At 35.6% G+C, this 20,572-nt stretch overlaps 5 protein-coding genes across 5 annotated transcripts; 2 read left to right on the top strand and 3 right to left on the bottom strand.

Annotated features, from left to right (window-relative positions):
* Nucleotides 1-436: 436 nt before the first annotated feature.
* On the top strand, nucleotides 437-2,998 carry LOC17882923. The gene is made up of 7 exons (XM_023781432.1): nucleotides 437-682; nucleotides 771-893; nucleotides 1,006-1,206; nucleotides 1,353-1,625; nucleotides 1,711-1,905; nucleotides 1,989-2,294; nucleotides 2,384-2,998. Exons 1-7 carry the CDS (start codon nucleotides 437-439, stop codon nucleotides 2,693-2,695), a joined length of 1,656 nt encoding a protein of 551 aa, XP_023637200.1. The 3' UTR covers nucleotides 2,696-2,998.
* On the bottom strand, nucleotides 2,842-4,961 carry LOC17882813 (probable prolyl 4-hydroxylase 4). Its single transcript, XM_006288265.2, has 7 exons — nucleotides 4,730-4,961; nucleotides 4,581-4,638; nucleotides 4,383-4,487; nucleotides 3,889-3,946; nucleotides 3,635-3,810; nucleotides 3,477-3,546; nucleotides 2,842-3,371 (listed from the first exon to the last, which is right to left on the bottom strand). The coding sequence occupies exons 1-7, from the start codon at nucleotides 4,867-4,869 to the stop codon at nucleotides 3,076-3,078; spliced, it is 903 nt and encodes a 300-aa protein (XP_006288327.1). The 5' UTR covers nucleotides 4,870-4,961; the 3' UTR covers nucleotides 2,842-3,075.
* Nucleotides 4,962-5,418: 457 nt separating this feature from the next.
* Nucleotides 5,419-8,152, bottom strand: LOC17883366 (receptor-like cytosolic serine/threonine-protein kinase RBK2). Its single transcript, XM_006289731.2, has 9 exons — nucleotides 8,068-8,152; nucleotides 7,812-7,903; nucleotides 7,288-7,728; nucleotides 6,939-7,190; nucleotides 6,683-6,837; nucleotides 6,508-6,587; nucleotides 6,265-6,400; nucleotides 5,983-6,132; nucleotides 5,419-5,883 (listed from the first exon to the last, which is right to left on the bottom strand). The coding sequence occupies exons 1-9, from the start codon at nucleotides 8,139-8,141 to the stop codon at nucleotides 5,701-5,703; spliced, it is 1,563 nt and encodes a 520-aa protein (XP_006289793.1). The 5' UTR covers nucleotides 8,142-8,152; the 3' UTR covers nucleotides 5,419-5,700.
* Nucleotides 8,153-8,833: 681 nt separating this feature from the next.
* Nucleotides 8,834-9,636, top strand: LOC17883708. Its single transcript, XM_006288936.2, has 3 exons — nucleotides 8,834-9,026; nucleotides 9,122-9,167; nucleotides 9,337-9,636. The coding sequence occupies exons 1-3, from the start codon at nucleotides 8,886-8,888 to the stop codon at nucleotides 9,381-9,383; spliced, it is 234 nt and encodes a 77-aa protein (XP_006288998.1). The 5' UTR covers nucleotides 8,834-8,885; the 3' UTR covers nucleotides 9,384-9,636.
* A 1,355-nt stretch (nucleotides 9,637-10,991) lies between these two features.
* Nucleotides 10,992-12,580, bottom strand: LOC17883770 (S-adenosylmethionine decarboxylase proenzyme 4). Its single transcript, XM_006289968.2, has one exon. It carries the CDS (start codon nucleotides 12,410-12,412, stop codon nucleotides 11,369-11,371), a length of 1,044 nt encoding a protein of 347 aa, XP_006290030.1. The 5' UTR covers nucleotides 12,413-12,580; the 3' UTR covers nucleotides 10,992-11,368.
* Between the last annotated feature and the right edge of the window lie 7,992 nt (nucleotides 12,581-20,572).

Genomic DNA, 20,572 nt, shown 5'->3' on the forward strand with positions numbered 1-20,572 from the left:
AATTCTACACGGTAATATACTAATATAGACCTAGCTAGTTTCATATGCATCCCATTAGAAGTGCAAATATGAGTAATTAGGTTATGAGTTATTTCAGCCTGGATTCAGTTTTTAAGCTATAAGTTAGGTGAATCATTTCTGTTAATCTTAGCTGTACCCGAGTGTTGGTACATGAAATAAAAATGTATATATCCATACTTTTGTATAACAAGTTTTAGGGAGCATGCATGGTGTATATCTTCTTTTTCCATCGTTCTTATAAATTCATGATTCGTTTCTACAAAATATGAGCATTTAACTAACTTAGCCATAGAATTCATCGTCAAGATGTTTGAAACGCTGTCTAAGAAGTTATGAAGTTTAATTTGGTTTTTTATTTATTTATCAGAATTACTTCATGTGGGATTCTTTCACTGCTGGTGTTGCAGTGTTGATCATGAGAAACTCTGGTAACGAAAACACCAACAATGGTGAGAATGATTTTGCGGAGATGGAGTATATGAACATAACCATTGTTACTTCAAACGAACCTTATGGAATATCCGACAGTTCAAATCCGTTCTTTTATAAAAGAAGAACTCCAAAGTTTAACCTTACCCTTGGAGGAGTTCACAGTGGTCATGTCCAGAGGAATTTGCGCGATCCAATCTGCATACCGAGAAGCAATAAAGGAATGTGCAAGGTGCGTATGTTTCCACATATAATCCTTTTTTAATTTTAGTGTACACTAATATATGCAAATAATCTCTCTTTTATTATGCTCACATTAGGATGGCTACACACAAGAGACCTCCGGGCCTGATTCAGTCCGTGTTCTTGTCGCAACACGAGCTAAACCGAACATAAACTTCAAAAGTGATCTGGATAGAGAATTCTATGAAGATTTCTTGGAAGTGAGTTTTTATGTTCTCAAGAGGCAAAATATCTGCCCTAAAAAATGTGACTGATCAAATGTTTATTTTAAGTACTTAATATAATTGAGTCACTTGTCTATATATTAAATAGGTTTTGAATAGACCTGAAGAAACAGGGAGGTTTAACTTTTCATCTCAGTTTCTGTACTATAGAGAAGAGTTATTCTTAGCAGATCTCAGTAACACACGGCTAGGAGGGAACCCTGTTGTTTTTGATATGGACATGAGTGCTGGAGATTTCCTCTCTCTCTTTTATCTTCTTAAAGTTCCGATGGAAGTTATAGATTTGAAGGTATGTTTTGAAGGGTTTAAAACCATTTCTTTCTACACAAGTTACTAGGTGAAAATGTAACCCTAAATAAAAGAGGGATATAACTATTGCTTTAAACACAAGTAACACTTCAGCTCTCTGATATATCACTCTAAATTCTTCTATAGGCGATTATCGTGAGCCCAACAGGTTGGGCTAACGCAGCCACAATCGATGTGGTCTACGATCTGCTTCATATGATGGGACGCGATGACATTCCGGTCGGTCTAGGAGATATGTTAGCATTGAACCAATCTGAACCGGTATTTTCATCTGTTGGAGATTGCATGTACGCCAAAGCGGTTCCACAAGGCTGTGGCGGTTTTCTTGATTCTGACACTCTCTATGGCCTTGCTCGTGACCTCCCAAGAAGCCCTCGTAGGTATCTATATATACACCATGTAGCAAAGTTATATATTACATTAGGTCTCTTACTCTTTTTTTGACGTTAAATTACCAACATTATTCTTTAGAAACACTGCAGAGAATTCAGAGAAACATGGAGCTCCGAGGGACACTGATAGGCCTGAACTCCGACAACCTCTGGCACTTGAAGTTTGGCAAAATATTCTGACCAAATCTGTTAGTGAAGTGTCTAAGATCACCGTACTAACCAATGGACCCTTGACTAGCTTAGCCAAGATTATCTCATCAGATAAAACATCATCCTCACTAATCAAGGCAAGAAAGTTCTGATACTTTCTTTGATAAGTTCAATCAAGATCCTAGATTTAATTTTAAATGGCTTCTGTTGTAAATTGCAGGAAGTTTACATCGTGGGTGGACATATAAGCCGTAAGAAATCAGACAAAGGGAACATTTTCACAGTTCCCTCGAATGCATATGCCGAATTCAATATGTTTCTTGATCCTTTAGCAGCTAAGATAGTTCTTGAATCCGATCTAAACATCACACTCATCCCTCTAGCAACCCAACGCAAGTTGAGTTCTTTCCAACCACTGCTAGATAGACTGTATTCCTCAAGAAAAACACCGGAAGCTCGGTTTGTGAAACGGCTTCTTGCTAGATTGCAAGCTCTTCATCAGAATCACAGGAGATACACGCACATGGTAAAGCCTCCCTTGTCATTTTGTTTCATCTTTAAGACAAATATGATTTTGGCCCTGATTGTTTTCAAACTAACCCTCCCTTGTTGCAGGACATGTTCTTAGGGGAAATTATTGGAGCAGTTCTCTTGGGAGGCGATCTTGCTACATTGAAGCCGAAACTGCGATCTGAGCAAATAAAAGTGATCGCTGAAGGGGATGAATCAAAAGATGGTCAGATATTGATTGATAAACTGCGGGGAAAACAAATAAAGATACTTGAAAGAGTAGATTTGAGAGGTTGTTATGAGAGTTTTGCTTCTAGACTCGATGATAAGAAACAATCTGCAGTCATAGGAAGCTTTGAAGAACAAAGGAAAAGATGGAACACACCACAACCAATTACCTCTCAAACATTTGATTGAATTTATATGCTTACCGATTGCTCTTTCCTCAAACTGTTTAGTTCAATGCTTTAATTAGACAGAAACTACAAAGAGAAGAAAAAAAAAAAAAAGTGATATCCTATGTGGTTTTGTGCCACTGGCCAGACAGGACACAGAGTTGACAATACCAAGAAATACACTTATATTATAACCTATAGAGTATTTGACTGAATCTATATGTGTACTGTTTACATATTCTTCTTTTCAGGGACATTTATAGTTTTACAGAACTCTCCTTGGAACAAAGTTCACCAACAACAACAACTCTACAAGAAACAACAACAAAAGAAACTCCAAAAAGCAGAAATTTTTGAGAGTCTTATGGCACAGAACAAGAAGAAGAAGAGGTAAGATTAAGTCTAACAAGCCTTACAACTTCGCCTGCAATAGCCAGGAAGCTCAGTAGTTCCAACCATGTACTCTGGGTTCTTTGTGCATTCCCCAAGAACTGCCCATCTCTCACAGCTCTCGTTCATATCCGTGCAGTTTCCACTTGGTGTCACAATCTTATCGAATGAGTCCACGTGGATCCACTTGGTCGCCGACCATTTCTCTCCTTCGATGACGGGGCATCCACCATGAAGGCTCAATGGGTCCGGGATTGCATCTGGGTGGAGGTTGAAGAACAACAAAGCATCCCCTTTCCTTGGTCTCACTAATATAAAATTACCCATACAGACACAAACGGTCTAAGATTTCTACTCAAATATCTTTTCTTTCCAGGAAATGAAGAATTATTATTATCTGTTTAGTTTCTCACCGGCGATTCCTCTCTTGGCACAATCAGAAAGGTCTTCTTTGTTTTCAGAGAGTACTCGGCGAGAAGGTACCTATAGAAATCAGATCTGTATAAGAAAGAATGACACGAGAATGATCTTTTAGGGGAATACTATGCACAAAAAAATTGAAAGCACTAACCTCTGCATCAGGGAATACTGTTTCTCCACCTTTCGTCACATTGGATAGATACATGAGAACCGTTGCTATGCGGTGTCCACCACGGACAATGTTGACTTTGTCATGAAAGTAATCAAAATGAGCATCGTATTTTTGACCATGCTCGTATCTCAATACCTGAATGTCTTCCCCGTTTTCTGTCACCACAGAAAGTAACGAATTCAACATAATGAGCTTTCAAGATTTTTCAATAAGAAATTCAGAGTGTGTTGTACCTTTAGGAAGGAATGTCCAAGTGGAGATTTTATCTTCTATACCAGAAACAATGGGATCCTGTGATTCACAAAAGAAACTTCAGGTGTAAGAGTAACAGATCACGGTAGTCACAACGATGACACAACATTTACAGATCTGAGTCCAAAAAAATTTCATCACTGATTACCATTTACACACAAAAACTGTCCGGAACAAATTAGCTAGCTAAGTAACAATCTAACATAATCATGAGGTCAATCTTCCAACTTCCAAGATCCATCATAGCATAAGATGGTTTCGAGTTGTAATCCACCAGAAATTGGAGTTTGAACTATCAAAATCTATCATTTGCAGGATCAGCATCTACTTACGCCAATTAAGACCTAAGAAACACGATCTATTCCAAAATCGAACACGTCAAAGGGAGAGAGATCCAGTTTCTACTTCGAATTAAAATTCTAAACTTTACCAGCAGAGTAAGAATTAGGGAAGCAAACAAAGAGAAAAATCGAACCTTTCCTTTGGAGATAAACGTGCCAGAGCTGGTTCGAACCTCGCTGAATTTGCTTTCTCCACTATCATTATCAGCAACAGCAGATCTCTTCAAGCTCGCTTTTGCCTTTTGCAACACATCGAAAATTTAGAATTTTTAACAGAGAAAACAAAATAAAGTTTCTAAATTAAGCTCGAAAACGAAGATGAAACAACTCACAAGAGAAACCATATGATCACATTCCAATTCCGTGAGAAACCCTTCATACACAAACGCCCTGAACAAAGACAAAAGTATCAAATTTTCCAGACTTGTTAACACTGCGAGCTCAAATTTCTCCAAAATCACTAAAGGGTTTCTAAGCAAACCTGGGTTTCGATGAAACCTGTTTGACTTTGGAAGGATTGATGAAGACGCTAGAGGAACTAATCAGGGAAGTGGAAGATTGAAGCAGGACGGAGAAGATAGCGAAGAATAACAACAATAATTTACAGCGAATCATCGACATCGCTTGGATCTGAGATGCACGAGAGAGAAGAGTCCGTAGAAGGAAAGAGATCGGAAGATGGGGAGTAAAAATTTGATTTCTTTTTTTTTCCGGGAAAATAAAAGATGAAAGAAGCTTTTATCGGGAAAGTGTTTAACGGTGGCGACAAGTTTATGCTCTGCCTAACGATATAAAACGACAAAACGCACACGTCGCACTGCGTTTCGGTTGGTTCCGAACCGAACCGAACCTGTTCCTTCCGAAAGCGCCGGTCTAACTGTGGTTAAGAACCCCAAAATAACACTTTACAAATCAAAATGTATGAACTTTTGAAAAGATTTAACTTAAGAAACGTTGAATTGTTTTATTTTATGTTTTACTTTGTAAATTTTTGTGATAATTTTGAATTTTTGATATTTCTTTTTATATTTTTAATTATTATAAAAAAATATTTGGAGTAGAAGATATGTAGATCGCATAAATAATTAGCAGACTACGAATACCTAATCTGAGTCAATTTTTAAATAATATTGTTAGGTAGGAAAAACGAATAACACAAACTCATGCCAAAAAAATAATAGTAACAAACAATAGTTCAATTCAAAAGATGGAAAGAAAGAAAGAATACAACATCATGATCATGATCAAAAATACATACACCATGTTACAACATATTTTAAGCAATATTGAACTTATTCAGTCCTTTCTCTACTAACTTAATATCCAAATCCTGATCGGATTAATCCCGCAATCCTCATCAGTCATATATAAATTCTATAGTGAAAAAATATGTATGTATGTATACTCAAATGAAATCTTTTATCTTGCGTTTAAATTAGCAAGTAGGATATTTCAAGAATCCTTGGATGTTCCGAGAACGGTCTCCATGTGTCGATGTATATCGTTCAAATATCTTGTCGAGTTGTATTCTTCGTTATCCAATAGCTCTTCAGAGTAAGTCCTCTGGAGTTTGGCGTTTTCTCGCTCTCTTAGCTGATCTAAGCTGCACTTGTCTCCCCTCAGAATCTGCACGATCTGTGTATATATTACATATGGGACCAAATTAATTAGTCACTTTAGAAAAAGATAAGTGGTAGCTAAATGATGGAATCAAATGTTTTGTTATATGCATGCCTGGCTCATTTGAGGCCGGTTCATGGCGGTTTGGTGTATACACAAGGAAGCTATGAAGACAAGACGGTCCAACTCTTCTACGTCGTAGTCATCTCCCAGAATCGGATCAACAAGTTGTTTGTTCTTCTTCTCTTTGATCAATGGCTTGGCCTGGAAGAACATATATAGATATCACGTATTATCAATACAAGCCTATATAGGACCAATATATATCCAGGATCAAGAAAGCATGAACGAAGGATCATATCTAGCTAAGGCTTAAGAGAGGGTCACATCACATACCCACATGACAAGGCTATGTTGTGAGCTGTCAAGGGCTTGTCTACCGGTAATGAGCTCAAGAAGCAGGACACCATATGCATATACGTCTGTTTTTTCGTCTACTATCCCGTGCATGAAGAACTCAGGCGGAAGGTAACTGATAGGCACATATATAGGAGATTTTGTGAGATAGGTACATTAATGAAACAAATAAGATTTGTGAATTCGTGCACATGATCAATATCAACTAGAGAGATTCCAAACCCGAATGTTCCTTCGACTTTTGATACGGTATGGTGAGTCCATTGGTCCGGTAGCCATTTCGCTAGCCCGAAATCAGATATCTACGGTCACAATGATACAATTTATAATTTATTCATGTTTCATAATAATCATATCTAACTTTAAAAGACTATTAGCTTCTATTAATAATCATTACCTGAGCCTCAAAGTTCTGAGTGAGAAGGATGTTAGAAGCTTTAATATCTTTATGAATGATCCTTCTCTGACAACCTTCATGGAGATAGTACAGTCCCTCTGCTGTTCCCATCGCCACTTTGTATCTCACGCTCCAATTCAATCTTTCCTTCGCCTCTAAAGAAATGTTAGAACCATCTCTGTTAGTTTTTTTTGTTTTAATCCAAGTATAGCTTCAAATGACTTTTGAAAATATCAAACAAAAAGAGAATTATCACCGTATAGTAAAGAAGCGAGGCTTCCATTAGGAGAAAGCTCAAGAACAAGATGCATTCCTCCTTCAACACAATAACCAATAAGCTTAGCAATGTTTGGATGGTCTACATGAACTATGATCCCAAGTTCGGATAAATAATCCATCGTCATCTCTTCTGCAGAACCTCTGGTCAACTTCTTTATCGCCACTATTTGCCCATCTGGCATTTGTCCTTTATAGACCTCAGCATATCCTCCTTCTCCGATCAGATTCTCTGCCATACATAACATCCACAAGTTTCATGTTACATCATCATCTCATAAACAAGTAATATTATTCTATCGATCGAAAATGTAACAAAGGGTCCGGACCACGGCTGTAGGAATTTGTGGCGGTTTGAATATCTTGGAGAGAGAAGTTTCTCCAGGAGGGTTTGAAGTAGAACAAGTCATCAGTGTCAAGAGCAGGTATAACAGGGACCATGTTGTCTCTTATGCGTTTGCTCTTACGTCTGGTGAGTTTGGGGACTCCTTTAAGAGGTGTAAACGTGTTGAACGGCATTGCGGATGATCCTTTCTTAAGTAAACGGAAGAAACCTTTCCAATGACCGTTGTTGGGGCCTCCGGACGAATGATGATGGTGGTGGTGGTGATGACGATGGTGACGATTAGCTTCTGATGATGATGAGTCTGACGTACTCACCACGGAAGATGATGCTTCGGATTCTATGCTCCTTAATAAGTCATCGTTTGATTCGGGTTTGTCAGGGCAGAATGTTGTTATTTCTTCATCTGGACAGAATGATGATAAATCTGGTGCAGCGGAAATAAATTTCATGAGATCTTGTATATAGCCATGGACAATGAGATGTTTATATAACATATTGATGTATTACCATGCGAAGAGAAAGAATCAGAGAAGCCGGCTCGAGATCTTCTTGTAGAGAGAGGAGTTAATTGTTTTCCACGATTCTCAACGTCTACATCGCTGCGTTTTGTATCAAATTAACAAACAAACAAAAACTGAGTTATTTTACAGATGACTTGCGAGATACGGTACATGAATCATTTTACAAATCTTGTTATGGTCTTATGGAAACAAGGATGTTTCTGAACCCGAAACAAAAAGTATATATCAAGAAAGAAAGTTACCAGGCGGAGGGAGACGAGGAAGACGAAGTCGTGGAAGAAAGAGTTTGTAAAGAGTCTCGAACGCCTTCTTCCATGGATTGGAGAAAGAAATTAAGACAAAAAAGGGAAAGAGAAAGAGAGAGAGAGAGAGAAAGAGAAAGAGAAGAGATGATCAAAGACTAAAGAAAAGAGAGAGAGAACATGATCATTGGTGTTTTTCTCTCTTACACCTCTTTTGTTAATTCTCTAAATATACGCATCTTCTCTCTTTAATCTTTTTTTCTTCTTCTTTCTTAGAAGATGAAAATAATACTATCCATATTTTTTGCATTTTAAAACAGTTAAAATGGCCAGAGCATATCCTCTATAATTCGATCAATCCTAAATTTAGAGTAAACAGACTAATTTTTATTTCCCCATTTCAATTGTCAACATTCTACTTATTTGGAGAGGCAGGTCAATGTTTCTATATATTAATTCTCCATGCAAGAGGAACATACAACAACAATGACCATTTCTCTTTTTCGATTGCGATAGCTCCCACACTCTGGTGGGTTAACGCCACGTTTCACAATGAGTTTCAGGACAAGTACCCGACAAAACAGGTTAGTAGTGGACCTGAACTCATTTAGATACAACCTTTCTTAACTTTATCTACATGTCGACGACCACTTTTATTTTTTATATCAGAGCTTATATAATACACAAAATAAATGGGCTTGGGCTTTAGGTTCAAAATAAACATAAGCCCACAAGAAAACAATTGTCCTGAGAAACGAGGAGGAGAGTTGTGAATTTTCTCAGGTGAAGAAGGAAACCCAAAAATTGGGGTGTGAAAAATGGAGAAAGTGACGGAGAAACCCAAATCGGAGACGACGATGCAAGCTCCACCTCCGCCGAACCATCAGATGGATGCAGACGACGACGACGAGAATGTGAAACAGCTAAAGGAGTGTTCTTCTCTGTATTTGTCTTTACAGGTTTTGTGTTTTGTTTCCCCAAAATCGAGTAATCAATCAATTCACCTACCCCTGTTTTTGATTACCTTAATCTTCAACGAATCATCTTCTTGCAGGATTGTCTCGTTGATAGCAATAGGGATTGGAAATCTTGCCAGAAACGTAAGTCACTACTAGCTCAAAATCTGAGGGTTTTAGAGTTTGATAGGGGTTTAGGTTATTAACTTAATCGAACGAAATTTGGGATTTTAACTATAATTGTGTATTGTCTAGTTATGTATGAAGTAAATGTTTGATTAGCTTGTGTTGTTTGTCATGTGTGTTTTAAAAGATGTTCAAGCTTTGAAGGAATGCCATGAAAGGAGAATGAAGAAATGAAACAGAGATTAAGTAAAGCTACATCTGATTGATTAGTTACTTCTTATAGAGTAATCCCATTTTTGAATAAAGAACGATTCTTTTGTATTCCTCTTTGTTGTGTGGTCTTTTGAAGGATTGCAAAATGCAAAAGCTTTCATACAATACAATGTAATCTTGGTTCTTTTTGTTAATTGCACAGAACCTTTCTCTTGCTGTTAGTCATCTCTTGAGTTCTTTTTATCTGAGACTTAATAAGAGGGTAATAAGAAAACAGCGATGGTGTTGTGATGTGATGTTTCGACAGCTTTGTTTGTTTTCTTCCTAGTCAAATTCGCGTTTTGCTTTCTTTGAGTTCTGAACATTTGACTCGTCTGCAAAAAAATCTTAATACATCACTCTTCCAGTCCTCGGTCCTGTTTCTCAAAGTTGTAAGAACCCTAAAGGCTCAAGTGTAGAGCAAGATTTCTAGTGGGTTTCTGAGAATACTTGGTAGATCCTGGACTGGGACCTGAACTTGTAAAATTTGTCGTGTGTATTTTACTTTACTGCTTATTCCGCAACAAACGAGTGAAAGAAAGAGTTGAGAATGAAACCAGCTATAACTAAGTTGAATAAGTTCATTTCGTATAGGTCTACTTCTAAGTCAGTCACTAATTTAACAACTTTCTCGGTTCATATTCCATATCCTCCATATCCTTTTAGTTACATGCTGCTTCTCTATGTTATGATTAGAGTATGAACCGCGTGATGGTTCGAAAGTATACAAATTCTTGGTGAAGAAGAGCAAAGAAGCTTTTATATAAAAAAAAAAAAAATTAATTTTGATTATTAATTGGGATGAACTAAGATAAATTATGTTTGACAGTGAAAATGTTATACTTTTTTGCCAATTATTGTCACGTGCAAACTGGATTTTGATATGTTGGGGGTGGGAAAATTTTACATGCGTGATTATCAAAAGTAATTAGTTTCTTTAATTATTTTTCAGAAGGTCAGCCAGCAACAACAAAAAGTGTAACCTTACCTTTTTGGCCTTTTCTTTGTTAACTGGATTAATTGGACTTTAATTTGTTTACCTAAAAATTTCATTTCATTTCTTTTTGTCTTTTCTTATGGTTGTCTTAAAGTTAAAACTTCAATGTCAAACACACAAAAGAAAAGGCATTTGCCGCCAAGCCCTTATTATTATGCAAAATTTTGGGGTCAAAACTTTTAACTTTTGGACCCCATTATGCATAATTTTAAGTCTTATGTTTATCATTCTTTGATTATCCTATGCTTGACCGTGTTCGATGTAGTGGTTTTGCGCAAAAATCTGTGACAAATCAAAATAACTATGAAGGAGACAAGCATGCAACAAAATGATACGCCAGTCCATACTATAAATTGGTAAAAGTAAACGATGATGCTGACAAATATTAGTGTTTATCTTAGTGTGGTGCCAATACTAACTTGATGAGATATGTTTGCTAACGACAGAACATATCTAATAGTACTAGTAGTTAAAGAAGGATCTTTTGGAAATGTTTTGCAACATACTTCACATCATGATTAGTTTAAGTAAAAAGACTTGTTAAGGGTGGTGAATGAATTTGTAACCATATAAGAGTAAGAACGATTAAACCGTATATCAACAGTCTGATATATAGATTTGAAGATAATTTAAACCGAAGATATATAATGATAAAGAAACAAACATACGAAAAAACAAAGAAAAAAAAAAACAGAGCAAACCATTTTTACCCTCTCCCACTAAAATCCTACAACACTGAACCTCAAAAATGCTTTTAGGCGTGACAATGCCACAAGGTGCAAAGTGGGGTGCATGATCATACGTTCCCACTTATCACATATCCCTCTCCTTAACCCCAAATCAACCAATCATCTCCTTCCACGTCATCACCTATTTCTTTTTTTCGTTTTTTTTCTCCTCTCAGCTAAATTAAAAAACCTAATTTAAAAAACATATTTTTGTCCTTTTTACTCTGTCTCGCCGGCGATGACTATTTACGGCGAGGCGTGAACGACTGATAAACCACTGTTCCGGAGCCTGGAAACTCATCCATAATACGGCTTCGGCATTTAAGACCAAGCTTCTTAGCCAACACGCGTTCTACGCGCTTCGTCACCTCGTTGTTGTAATCTTCTCCACCGTAAGTGGTGGCGATCGAGACGTCGCTTGGCCGGAAAACATCAACGGCACGGCTTAGAACCTCAGAAATATCTTCGTGACCGTCATCGTATAGAGACAAACCGCACTCGAAGCTCGCGTAGCTAAAACCGTCTTCAGGCGTGACGTGGATGGTTGAGTAACGGTCACCGTCGACTCCGTTCATAGAGTAGCCGCAAGGATCAAACGCGAAGTCGCATATAAAGGCGTTTGCGTTTATGTTATCGATACCACTCAGCCGCGTCATCTCTTTCCCTGCTGAGTCGCTGTTGCTTTTCTCGTCGCCTTTTCGTTTAAAGAAGCTCCGAGCGTTGACTCGGTCGAGCTCCGTCATGCAGACTTCGACTACGACGACTGTCTCGTCGGATTCCACGTCAGCACTGGCTGTGAACACGTGCCAAGCACGTGAGGGGTTATTAGAAGGCGTCATGACGGATGCTTTACGGTAGCAGAGAGATTTGGGAAGGCTCTCTTCGACGACGACGACTTCGTCTTTGAAGCTTGTGTAAGGGAAAGGTTGTGCTTTAGGGAAGATGAAACTGCCGCGCGAGTAGCGGCACGCGCGTAACGTAAGGCCGAGGTTACGTGCGAGATGGATCAACGGTCGGATTGATTTGAGGAGTTGGGTGGTGCCGCATGTTTTGATGATGATTTTGGTTGGGTAGACGAAGAGGCTTGACTCGGAGAGCACGTAAGCGTCGAAGCTACGGTTCGCTACGGCGGAGACTACCGTGCACTGAACTTCGTTTAAGACTTGGTCTAGAGATTCGAAGTCTATTAGACGGAGTCCCATAGGGTCTCTGGCGATAGAGTTTTCATCGTGGAAGAATCGAAGTTCGAGTCTTTTCTCGAATCCCTCGAACCCAGACACTGCCATTGCAAAGATCAGAAGAACAGAAACAGAGGAAACAGAGCTGAGGAGATGTGTTTTGTGTTTTGTGTGTGTTCAGAGAGAGAAGAGAGAGGTAGTGGTGATTAGTGGGAGAGAAGTGGTATTTATAGGAGAGATTCTGGAGGAGGATAGAGAAGGAGGAGCATGCGGGTTAAGAGACCAAGAATCATGATTGTAGGCATAATGAACGAGAAAGATGATGAGAGTTTGTGTTTTGTTTTTCTATGTATGCATGTTTATATATATATGTATGCGTGTATATATGTATCTGTGAGAGATCTTTAGTTAGTGACTGTGCTTCTGATTCTGTTCTGTTTTCTTTTGTTTTATGTAATGAGAGTGAGATTTATGGGATTATGCGCATGCAAAACTTGTTATGTTTTTTTTCTTCTTTTTTAAAAAATTGTCCATGAGGTGTAATATTATGCTTAGCTAGTTCTGGTTGATAATATTGCAACATGCAAAATCATGAAAAATACAAATGTTGAATTGAACGACATAATTATTCTACCAAGAAACATGGCCTAACTATGAAAATTGCGAAAATCATGTATATATGGGTCATTAAAATCGCTGAACTACGAAAGCGGATTAATGTAAATTTTTGATTCCGCTCCGCATAATTATGCTATCAGTAAAACTAAAAATAATCCTCAAAGACAGTTAGACGTCATTCGAAATGTTTGCAACAAAAATGTATCGTTTCAAAAGCTAACAATCATGTTAATAAAAAGATTGACGATATTAATTGATTATTAAGAATCAAAAGAACATGACATGAACAAATTTTTAGTGGTTTATATCCTGATAGTAACATGCTTATTTAGGCAATGCATTCAACTTGGGATTTCAGATACCATTCCACGGAGTTTAAAGATTTTATTTCTACTTTTTTTTAAAGAGAGTTTAAAGAAGATTGTAGAACCTTGGCAAAAGCTTGTGTACATAAACAAACAAACAAAGAAATTTCGAAGGGTGAAATTTACTTTCACAAGGAGAAGAAACAATCGTACGTTGAGCACATTTGTTTGATGAGATGAGCTTGTCAATAAACTTAGATTAACTAGTAACATAGGGAAAATATATATAGTAAGAAAACTTATGATAAAATTTAGCACAACCCGCATTAACGATTCAATTCAGTAATCCTTATATTGGTTCAAATCACACCTGTTTACGTATCACAATCATCATGCCAAAAGGACCCATCTTCACTTAAAGCCCATATTAAACAATATAATCTGATTAGCCATAGACACATACACACTATATCGTGGACAAGACACAAAAGATCTTGAAAGGCACAGGAACAAGTGTCTACGATAAACATCAATTTCAGTGGCTTGTGTGTCAAACAATCGCTAATGCACGTAAAAGGACAACCAAAACTATTCTTTTTCTTTCCAATATATCTACGTAAAAGTGAGCTGCTTTCGTATTTTTTTTTTTGTTCCTTTCAAAAACAGACATATTTAAACGTTGGGGTTAAAAGAAAAAATTGGTTACATCTTTATTGATATTATTGTGTTTTTTTTTTTTTTTTTTTTTTTGCCACCGGGTTTTTATTGGGGATAGTAAGGATAACGGCCTGAGATTTATTTTGTCGACAATAAGAGAAAAAATTGGAATTGAATACTATAATACATAGCGAAAAGAAAGAATATAATTAGTTGTAACAGGAAGCTCTCTTTTGTTTGTTGGAAAAGAGAAATGATAAATCGTGTGCTAATTTGAAGATGATTTTGTTGGGGGCTAACTTTAGAGAGACCTTATTAAAGTTTGAATCATAAGTAGACTCCATTTTGTTGCCTTAATAAGAATCATTCACCATTTACCCCTCAATTCATTTGACCACAACTAGTTTGGTCATATCCTGAAAAGGGATCGACACTTCTACAACTTGAAACACAACATATATTATAATCATACATTAATATAATTAAGTGACATCAAAAGAGAAAATGGATATATATACTTTGAGTGGTACTTTCAAATCAAGACGGACTAGTATTTATCTATAGTCGCTTACCATACACTTAATTGTAATATAGATAAAAGTAAAAGACGGACTTGCTGATCTTGTCGTCAAATATATACACTGTACAGTCTTGTTAAGAAATCAAGATCAAGTAAGATTATGCTTAAAGTCAGCTTATTCATCCAGTAAATCTATGTGAGTTAGATTCACAAAAATATCATTGCAACTATATATAAATAAATATGTAATCACCTTTTTTACTTCAATACACATACGCGGGTGTTGCACGTCTCCGACTCATACCTAGCTCCTTTGTTTACAATTAGTGTATACGTAAAATTAACTTTTATAATTTGTAAGTTGACGTCAACCATGTGGTTTGATTGATTAAGAGCTAAGAAAGTAGTTTAAATTTCAGCAGGTGTAAGTGTAATAATACCTTTTTAACATTTGTCGACGATGACGGCTAAACCAATCATAAATCAACTCTTAAGTTTAATACAATAATTAATTAATGTGTATTTGATTGGATTTGTAAACGTATGTTTTGTTTATTTAGCAGCTGGTGGTACAAAAAACAAAAAGAGTCACATTATATGTACTAGCTACTTAAATTACAAAAATAAAAGAAGATCAGGCGTGGCAACTTGATAATTATATAGTATAGTTGTTTATTCCTTTTTTCAATTTTAATTAGGAGTGAATGAAATGAATGCTTCGTTACGTGATACCAAAAGTGCCCTTTCAACATCATTTCTATTCTCCATGCAATGTTGTGTCTAACTCTCTATTCCGGCATTATCATTATCTATAATTTTTGTTAACATGAATTATATATTATCTGTCAAAAAAACATAATACTCATTATATATTTATATTGTGTGTGTACATTAGAAGAATGCAAAAGTATAAATATCTGACTCGTCGTTAAATTCTAAGCAAATATTATTGCATCCCTCCGGCTAGCTAGCTCTGTTTTCATGTTTTCAGAAGTTTTTAATAGACTTGTGTATAGTTGGATAGTGGTATTGAAAATATCTCTTATGATTCTATAGAAATACACAATATCAATTTTTATATAAAACAAAAAAAAGGTTTGCAACGTATATCTTAATGAAATTAGAGGATAATTTTGTTTTCTCAGTGATGAACTCGGTTGCGTTGCTGCATTTGGCACGAGATATTTGTATCAACAATTTACTATGTCATATATCACTTACAAATTGTCTTTTCCCCAACGATATAAAAAGAACATTGTTTCTTCCAAAATATGTATATAAAAAAGAATATTGTAGCACATCCGCTTAAAATGTCTTTAGGTCAAAATCAACATGACTAATTTTTTTGGTTTAAATGTGTTCATGGTAACCACTCACACTTATAATCTCATCATTCGAATTTTTCCTCTTTCCATTTGACTATCAACTACTACTTTCCTTTCGTTTTGCTATGCACTTATATGTTTTCTTTCCTATGCTTCGTATACTATTTGTGACATTTGTGAAACATTAACAATCCTTATTTGGAATTGGTACGTATATCTCTAAATTAGTAGTTGCACATTTTTTTTTTAAGATATAGTTTTAAGTTAGTTATATATACAAATGTTTCGTGTCGATGGGGAATATATTCGGTTAACGCATGAATCAATTGAATTGCGCGGATAAGAACCTTTTGAATCTTGATCAATGCTTTCATTCAATCTATATGACTAAAGTTAATGTAATAAATGTTCCCATTTAATTTGGTTAGACTAAATTATGGCGATTATTACATAGTCACCAATATACAAGTTCATAGGTGAAAAGGGTTTGGGACCAGATTAGTCTGTCAATAACTTTATACACTAAAAAGGAAAAGTAATCGATTGATCTAATGCTTAAAATTTCTTCCTCCTTACTATAGATAGTATTCTTAGCTTTTAATTTAAGACAGTGTATTTTTTTTTTCTAAAATTTACCACAGTTAATAATGGATCATAGTAATACCTAAAACTAATAGTACTCTGGTAATTGAGTTTTTAGAGTTGTACAGAACTTATATTGGTGTAGGCTCTAAACTAAACTGAACCAAACTGATCCAAATTAAACTAAATGAAACATACACACATTGAGTTAGGTTTACTTTGGGTTTAGAGGCAACTCTCATTCACGCTGATCAAACCAAGAAACCAACATAGCTAGTGTGGACTAATCTAAAGTACAATAGTTTATATGTAATGTATAGTTTATATGTACTTTAGTTCGGATTCGAGTAAGAACGAACATAAAATAAAACATAAACACGGTTAAGAATTGATCAAGATGGATAAAAGAAGACGAAAATAAAAGAGGAAAGGTTTATTACTGGTAGGAGAGCAGTAAGCATTATGACCACAATCCCACATATAGAGAGCTGCACGCGCACCCACCAAGCTTCTCTCTCACTTGTCTCTTCCATCACTCCAACACCCACACATCCTTGTTTATTAATCAATCAATTAATTAAAATTAGTTTACAATTTCATATACCAAAAAGAGGAGAATATTCCACACCCATATCTTAGGTTCACAATAAACAAAAGTTAAAATTCCATAAGATTAGATATATCACTTTCACCACTCATCCCAATTAGTTGTGTAACATGCATGGATATAGTGGATCACTCCAAGCGTGCCCATCTCATCTTCATGACATTTTCTTTTTATATCTGGAATAGCTCATTAGTCATTACTAAGTTTCTAGGATTGTCCAAAAGTACTTACGAACAAAGACCAACTAGTTTGTAACACAAGACCCCCAATTATATCAAATCTGTATTGAAAACCTCATTTATATGATATTGTTGATGAGATTTTACATGATCAGTACGTAGTTTCTTTATTTTAGCATCGAAGGTTTGTGGTCGTTTTGGGTAAAGACATCATGTTAGCTTTTGAAAACTGAGCTGGTGAAAGTCTATGGAGCAATGGAGTTGATAATTCGAATACATTGTATCATACTAACATACATGTCTCAAATTAAAAAAAAAAAAAAAAACAGAAGGGTCAACCATATCGATTACATAGTTGTACCACGTGACTCAATTAAACCATACATTACATATAAACTATATAATAAAAAGAAGTCTATGATTTCTCTAACTTTGAAAATGTCTGCGACACCAAAAACTATTCTCCACAAATTCTATCTTCTTTATTTTTTTTTCTTCTTCTCCTGTTTTAAAGCCGCGTGCCGTATTTGTCATCTCCCCTTTACTATTCAAGTTTCAAAGTACACTTTCAACTAGCTTTACTCAGTAGTCCCCCTTGTTCAAAGTACCATCTGCTTGTCTGCCTCCTTATTGTATCTAGAGCGAAAGTCAAAAACCGTCGTCGATCTTAGACATGTTTAACCATCAACCAAAAAAAAAAAAAAAAAAAAACCCTAAATATAGAATTAATATCTTATGGCAATTATATGATAATATGCTACAAATTATGTCGGATAAACAAAGATCACATTTCTTAGAGACAAAAAAAAAAAAAAACGAAATTTAGGTCTAAAATGAATGAACGGAAAAAAAGATTAGATCATTCACATACAGATAAACAAAGATGACTTAAATTGCAATTGAAAAATTGATCTCTGTAAAAAATGTTTTTTTAAACATGAACCATTTAATCACTAGATCGCCACTACTAATTCAAAAATGATTTACATGCAACGGAAACCTATAAAATCAAATTTATATGTTCTTTGTCATTTTTTCATAGATTTGTTTAACCTTTCTACTCTTTTTTAGTTTTTTTTAGTTACTTTGTTAGTAATATTTTTGTGTTTCACAAAAGATAAAAAGTAGAGCCAAAGATTCGAAAGCTACCATCCCCAAAGATGATAGGTACCATACGAGTCCTGTTCTCAACAGTCAATACATATGCAGTGGAGCCAGCAATTTTGGATGGAACCGACGACGTGGACAAAGGACCCTACGAAAGTGTGAGAATCTTACAGCATCATTGGAAGTGCACCCTATATCGAGAGCAAAAGAGGTAACTTAGGCCCCACGAACTAGCAAGTCTGATTTCTTAAGACAGTGACATGTGAACATGACGGCCCTACTCAAGTCACTCCTCTGGGTGACAACTACGCTTATGTTTGGTACGTTTGTTCTTTTCTTTGTAGTGATACATATTTCTTTATGCTTAGAATGTAGATAGTGTTTGATGAAAAAATATTTATAACAAATATTTATATTTCAGACCACAAAGATGTTGTGAAACATTGAGTTCTAGTTTCTGAATTAGCTCTAATGCGAAAGCCAAAAAAAACAAACCAAAAATCTATATATTTTGTGAATTGGTTTGTTGTATAAAAGGGATACTTAGCTAGGGACACCGGCCAAAACTTCAGTTCGAACGTTGTTCAAGGTAGATTTTAGTCACATCAAATCATAAGGTCTCTTTATTCCTCTTGTGTTTCCTCTTGTGCTTTCTTAATCTGATGTTACTTTACCAAACTGAAAATTCAAAAGAAAAGGATGAACATCGTTGAAGTGGGGCTTCAATCCAATTCGAAGAAATATTTTAAAATTATAGTCTATCTATGCTCAGAAGTAACTTCCGATGGTTTTAGCATGATTGTTTAGTGTATTATAATAAACAGTACAAAAATATGTACTCAGCACTCATCTACATATATGTAATTAAGTGTGACATATATAGCTTTACTTACAAAAACATTACCACGTTATACTAAAAATAAACAAGGTTCAAAACGTCAAATAAGTTATATGCAAAATTATTATAATTTTTTTTAGAAACATCTATTTCAACCTGATATTTTTGATAAAAGAAACAGCAATGTTTGCTATAAGTTCTTTAGTTTAAATATGATTTTAAGTAGAAGGAGCATACATAAAAATATAATGGGACTAGGGGGAAGATGAGACTAATGAGGATAAATTGAGTGCTACTGTATCATGCGCACACAAGCTTATATCCAAATATATAATTAACTAAAAAAGGCCCACTCTATTCATACTTCACACCATATGGTTAATTCATCACTATCTCATGTTGTGTTCCCAATAATCTTTCTCATTATCCTTTTTTCTTTTCTTTTTTGCTTCTAAACATTTATGTATTATAGATATTGCGACCAATCCAGATTTTACAAAGTTGATAAAAAAAGAAAGAAAGAAGAGGCGCATGTGGAGAAAGGAGACGATATGATGCGTACAATAAGAATAAGATGTGATGCCTCGAGCCCAAAAACCAAATCCAGAATCAATCTCGATAATGTTATCACTTACATTAGTATATATATTAGCAAGGATATATTTATTCTTATGAGTTTGTTTAGTACAAATGAGGCAATTTATTATCCGATGCAAATCATTCCCCGTGCCTCTTATGCTGTGTGTTTCTTTATTATATAAACTTCAAAATAATTTGATTACGTTGCAAATTTTTAAAAGAATATGAAGAAGACGATATGAGAGGAATGAATCTCATGGACCCTTATGGTTTCTCCACGCAAGAATCATTCCATTGAAAGGGTTAATACATGCATGCATTATTCTTTCGATTCCTGGACCAAACACTTGCTTCATTATTTAAATCCGTTAATTTAATTATACGATTATTTAGACCTTTTTTCTGTTGCTGATGAAATTTATTTATTTATTTTTTATTTTTTTTTGCTGATGAAATTTCTAGTCTTGGACCACCATGATTTGATCTCAATTAGTAACACAATTCGACATATGTAAAACTACCTTCTTCTATACATCGTTTCTGAACATAAAGATTTGATCTAACATGCCACGACCGTAGGGATAAGGCTCAAAGCCGTGCGTAGACTCTATGCAAACGCAAGTGCCTCGTTATCTCTTGAGCATATATAGTTCTGTTCATATAAAGTTGAACAGTAGTTTCCACAGTAATGAGACGTGCTGGCGTATGCATGCGTCATCTCTTTGTCATGTTGTGCAAATCCAACAAGACATTATAATATGCTGACACTTTTGTAATGGAGAGACTTTCAAGAGATTTGGTTCAGTTATCTTTATTTTTGTTCAACTATATTACTTTTTAAATAAGATAGCTGATGATGAGAGAAATGGTGAGGCATGGAGGCCATCATGTTCCCTCTTCCCAGAACCCTTTGTCCTCTTCGAAAGGTATCTGATTCTCTCTCTCTCTCTC

This window comes from Capsella rubella, unplaced genomic scaffold, assembly GCF_000375325.1.
Source record: "Capsella rubella cultivar Monte Gargano unplaced genomic scaffold, Caprub1_0 scaffold_6, whole genome shotgun sequence".
Taxonomy (NCBI): Eukaryota; Viridiplantae; Streptophyta; class Magnoliopsida; order Brassicales; family Brassicaceae; genus Capsella; species Capsella rubella.

What these genes read in the sequence shown, in the direction of transcription:
- LOC17882923 (XM_023781432.1), top strand. Translation starts at nt 437, where the DNA reads ATGAGAAACTCTGGTAACGAAAACACCAACAATGGTGAGAATGATTTT. An exon ending in TGGAAGTTATAGATTTGAAG is followed by an intron (nt 1,207 to 1,352) that starts GTATGTTTTGAA and finishes ATTCTTCTATAG; the next exon opens with GCGATTATCGTGAGCCCAAC. An exon ending in ACAGGAGATACACGCACATG is followed by an intron (nt 2,295 to 2,383) that starts GTAAAGCCTCCC and finishes CCCTTGTTGCAG; the next exon opens with GACATGTTCTTAGGGGAAAT.
- LOC17882813 (XM_006288265.2), bottom strand. Translation starts at nt 4,869, where the DNA reads ATGTCGATGATTCGCTGTAAATTATTGTTGTTATTCTTCGCTATCTTC. An exon ending in GTGATCATATGGTTTCTCTT is followed by an intron (nt 4,488 to 4,580) that starts GTGAGTTGTTTC and finishes GTGTTGCAAAAG; the next exon opens with GCAAAAGCGAGCTTGAAGAG. An exon ending in CAGTATTCCCTGATGCAGAG is followed by an intron (nt 3,547 to 3,634) that starts GTTAGTGCTTTC and finishes TGATTTCTATAG; the next exon opens with GTACCTTCTCGCCGAGTACT.
- LOC17883366 (XM_006289731.2), bottom strand. Translation starts at nt 8,141, where the DNA reads ATGGAAGAAGGCGTTCGAGACTCTTTACAAACTCTTTCTTCCACGACT. An exon ending in CACAAATTCCTACAGCCGTG is followed by an intron (nt 7,191 to 7,287) that starts GTCCGGACCCTT and finishes TATGTATGGCAG; the next exon opens with AGAATCTGATCGGAGAAGGA. An exon ending in AACATAGCCTTGTCATGTGG is followed by an intron (nt 6,133 to 6,264) that starts GTATGTGATGTG and finishes ATGTTCTTCCAG; the next exon opens with GCCAAGCCATTGATCAAAGA.
- LOC17883708 (XM_006288936.2), top strand. Translation starts at nt 8,886, where the DNA reads ATGGAGAAAGTGACGGAGAAACCCAAATCGGAGACGACGATGCAAGCT. An exon ending in CTCTGTATTTGTCTTTACAG is followed by an intron (nt 9,027 to 9,121) that starts GTTTTGTGTTTT and finishes ATCTTCTTGCAG; the next exon opens with GATTGTCTCGTTGATAGCAA. An exon ending in TTGGAAATCTTGCCAGAAAC is followed by an intron (nt 9,168 to 9,336) that starts GTAAGTCACTAC and finishes GTGTTTTAAAAG; the next exon opens with ATGTTCAAGCTTTGAAGGAA.
- LOC17883770 (XM_006289968.2), bottom strand. Translation starts at nt 12,412, where the DNA reads ATGGCAGTGTCTGGGTTCGAGGGATTCGAGAAAAGACTCGAACTTCGA.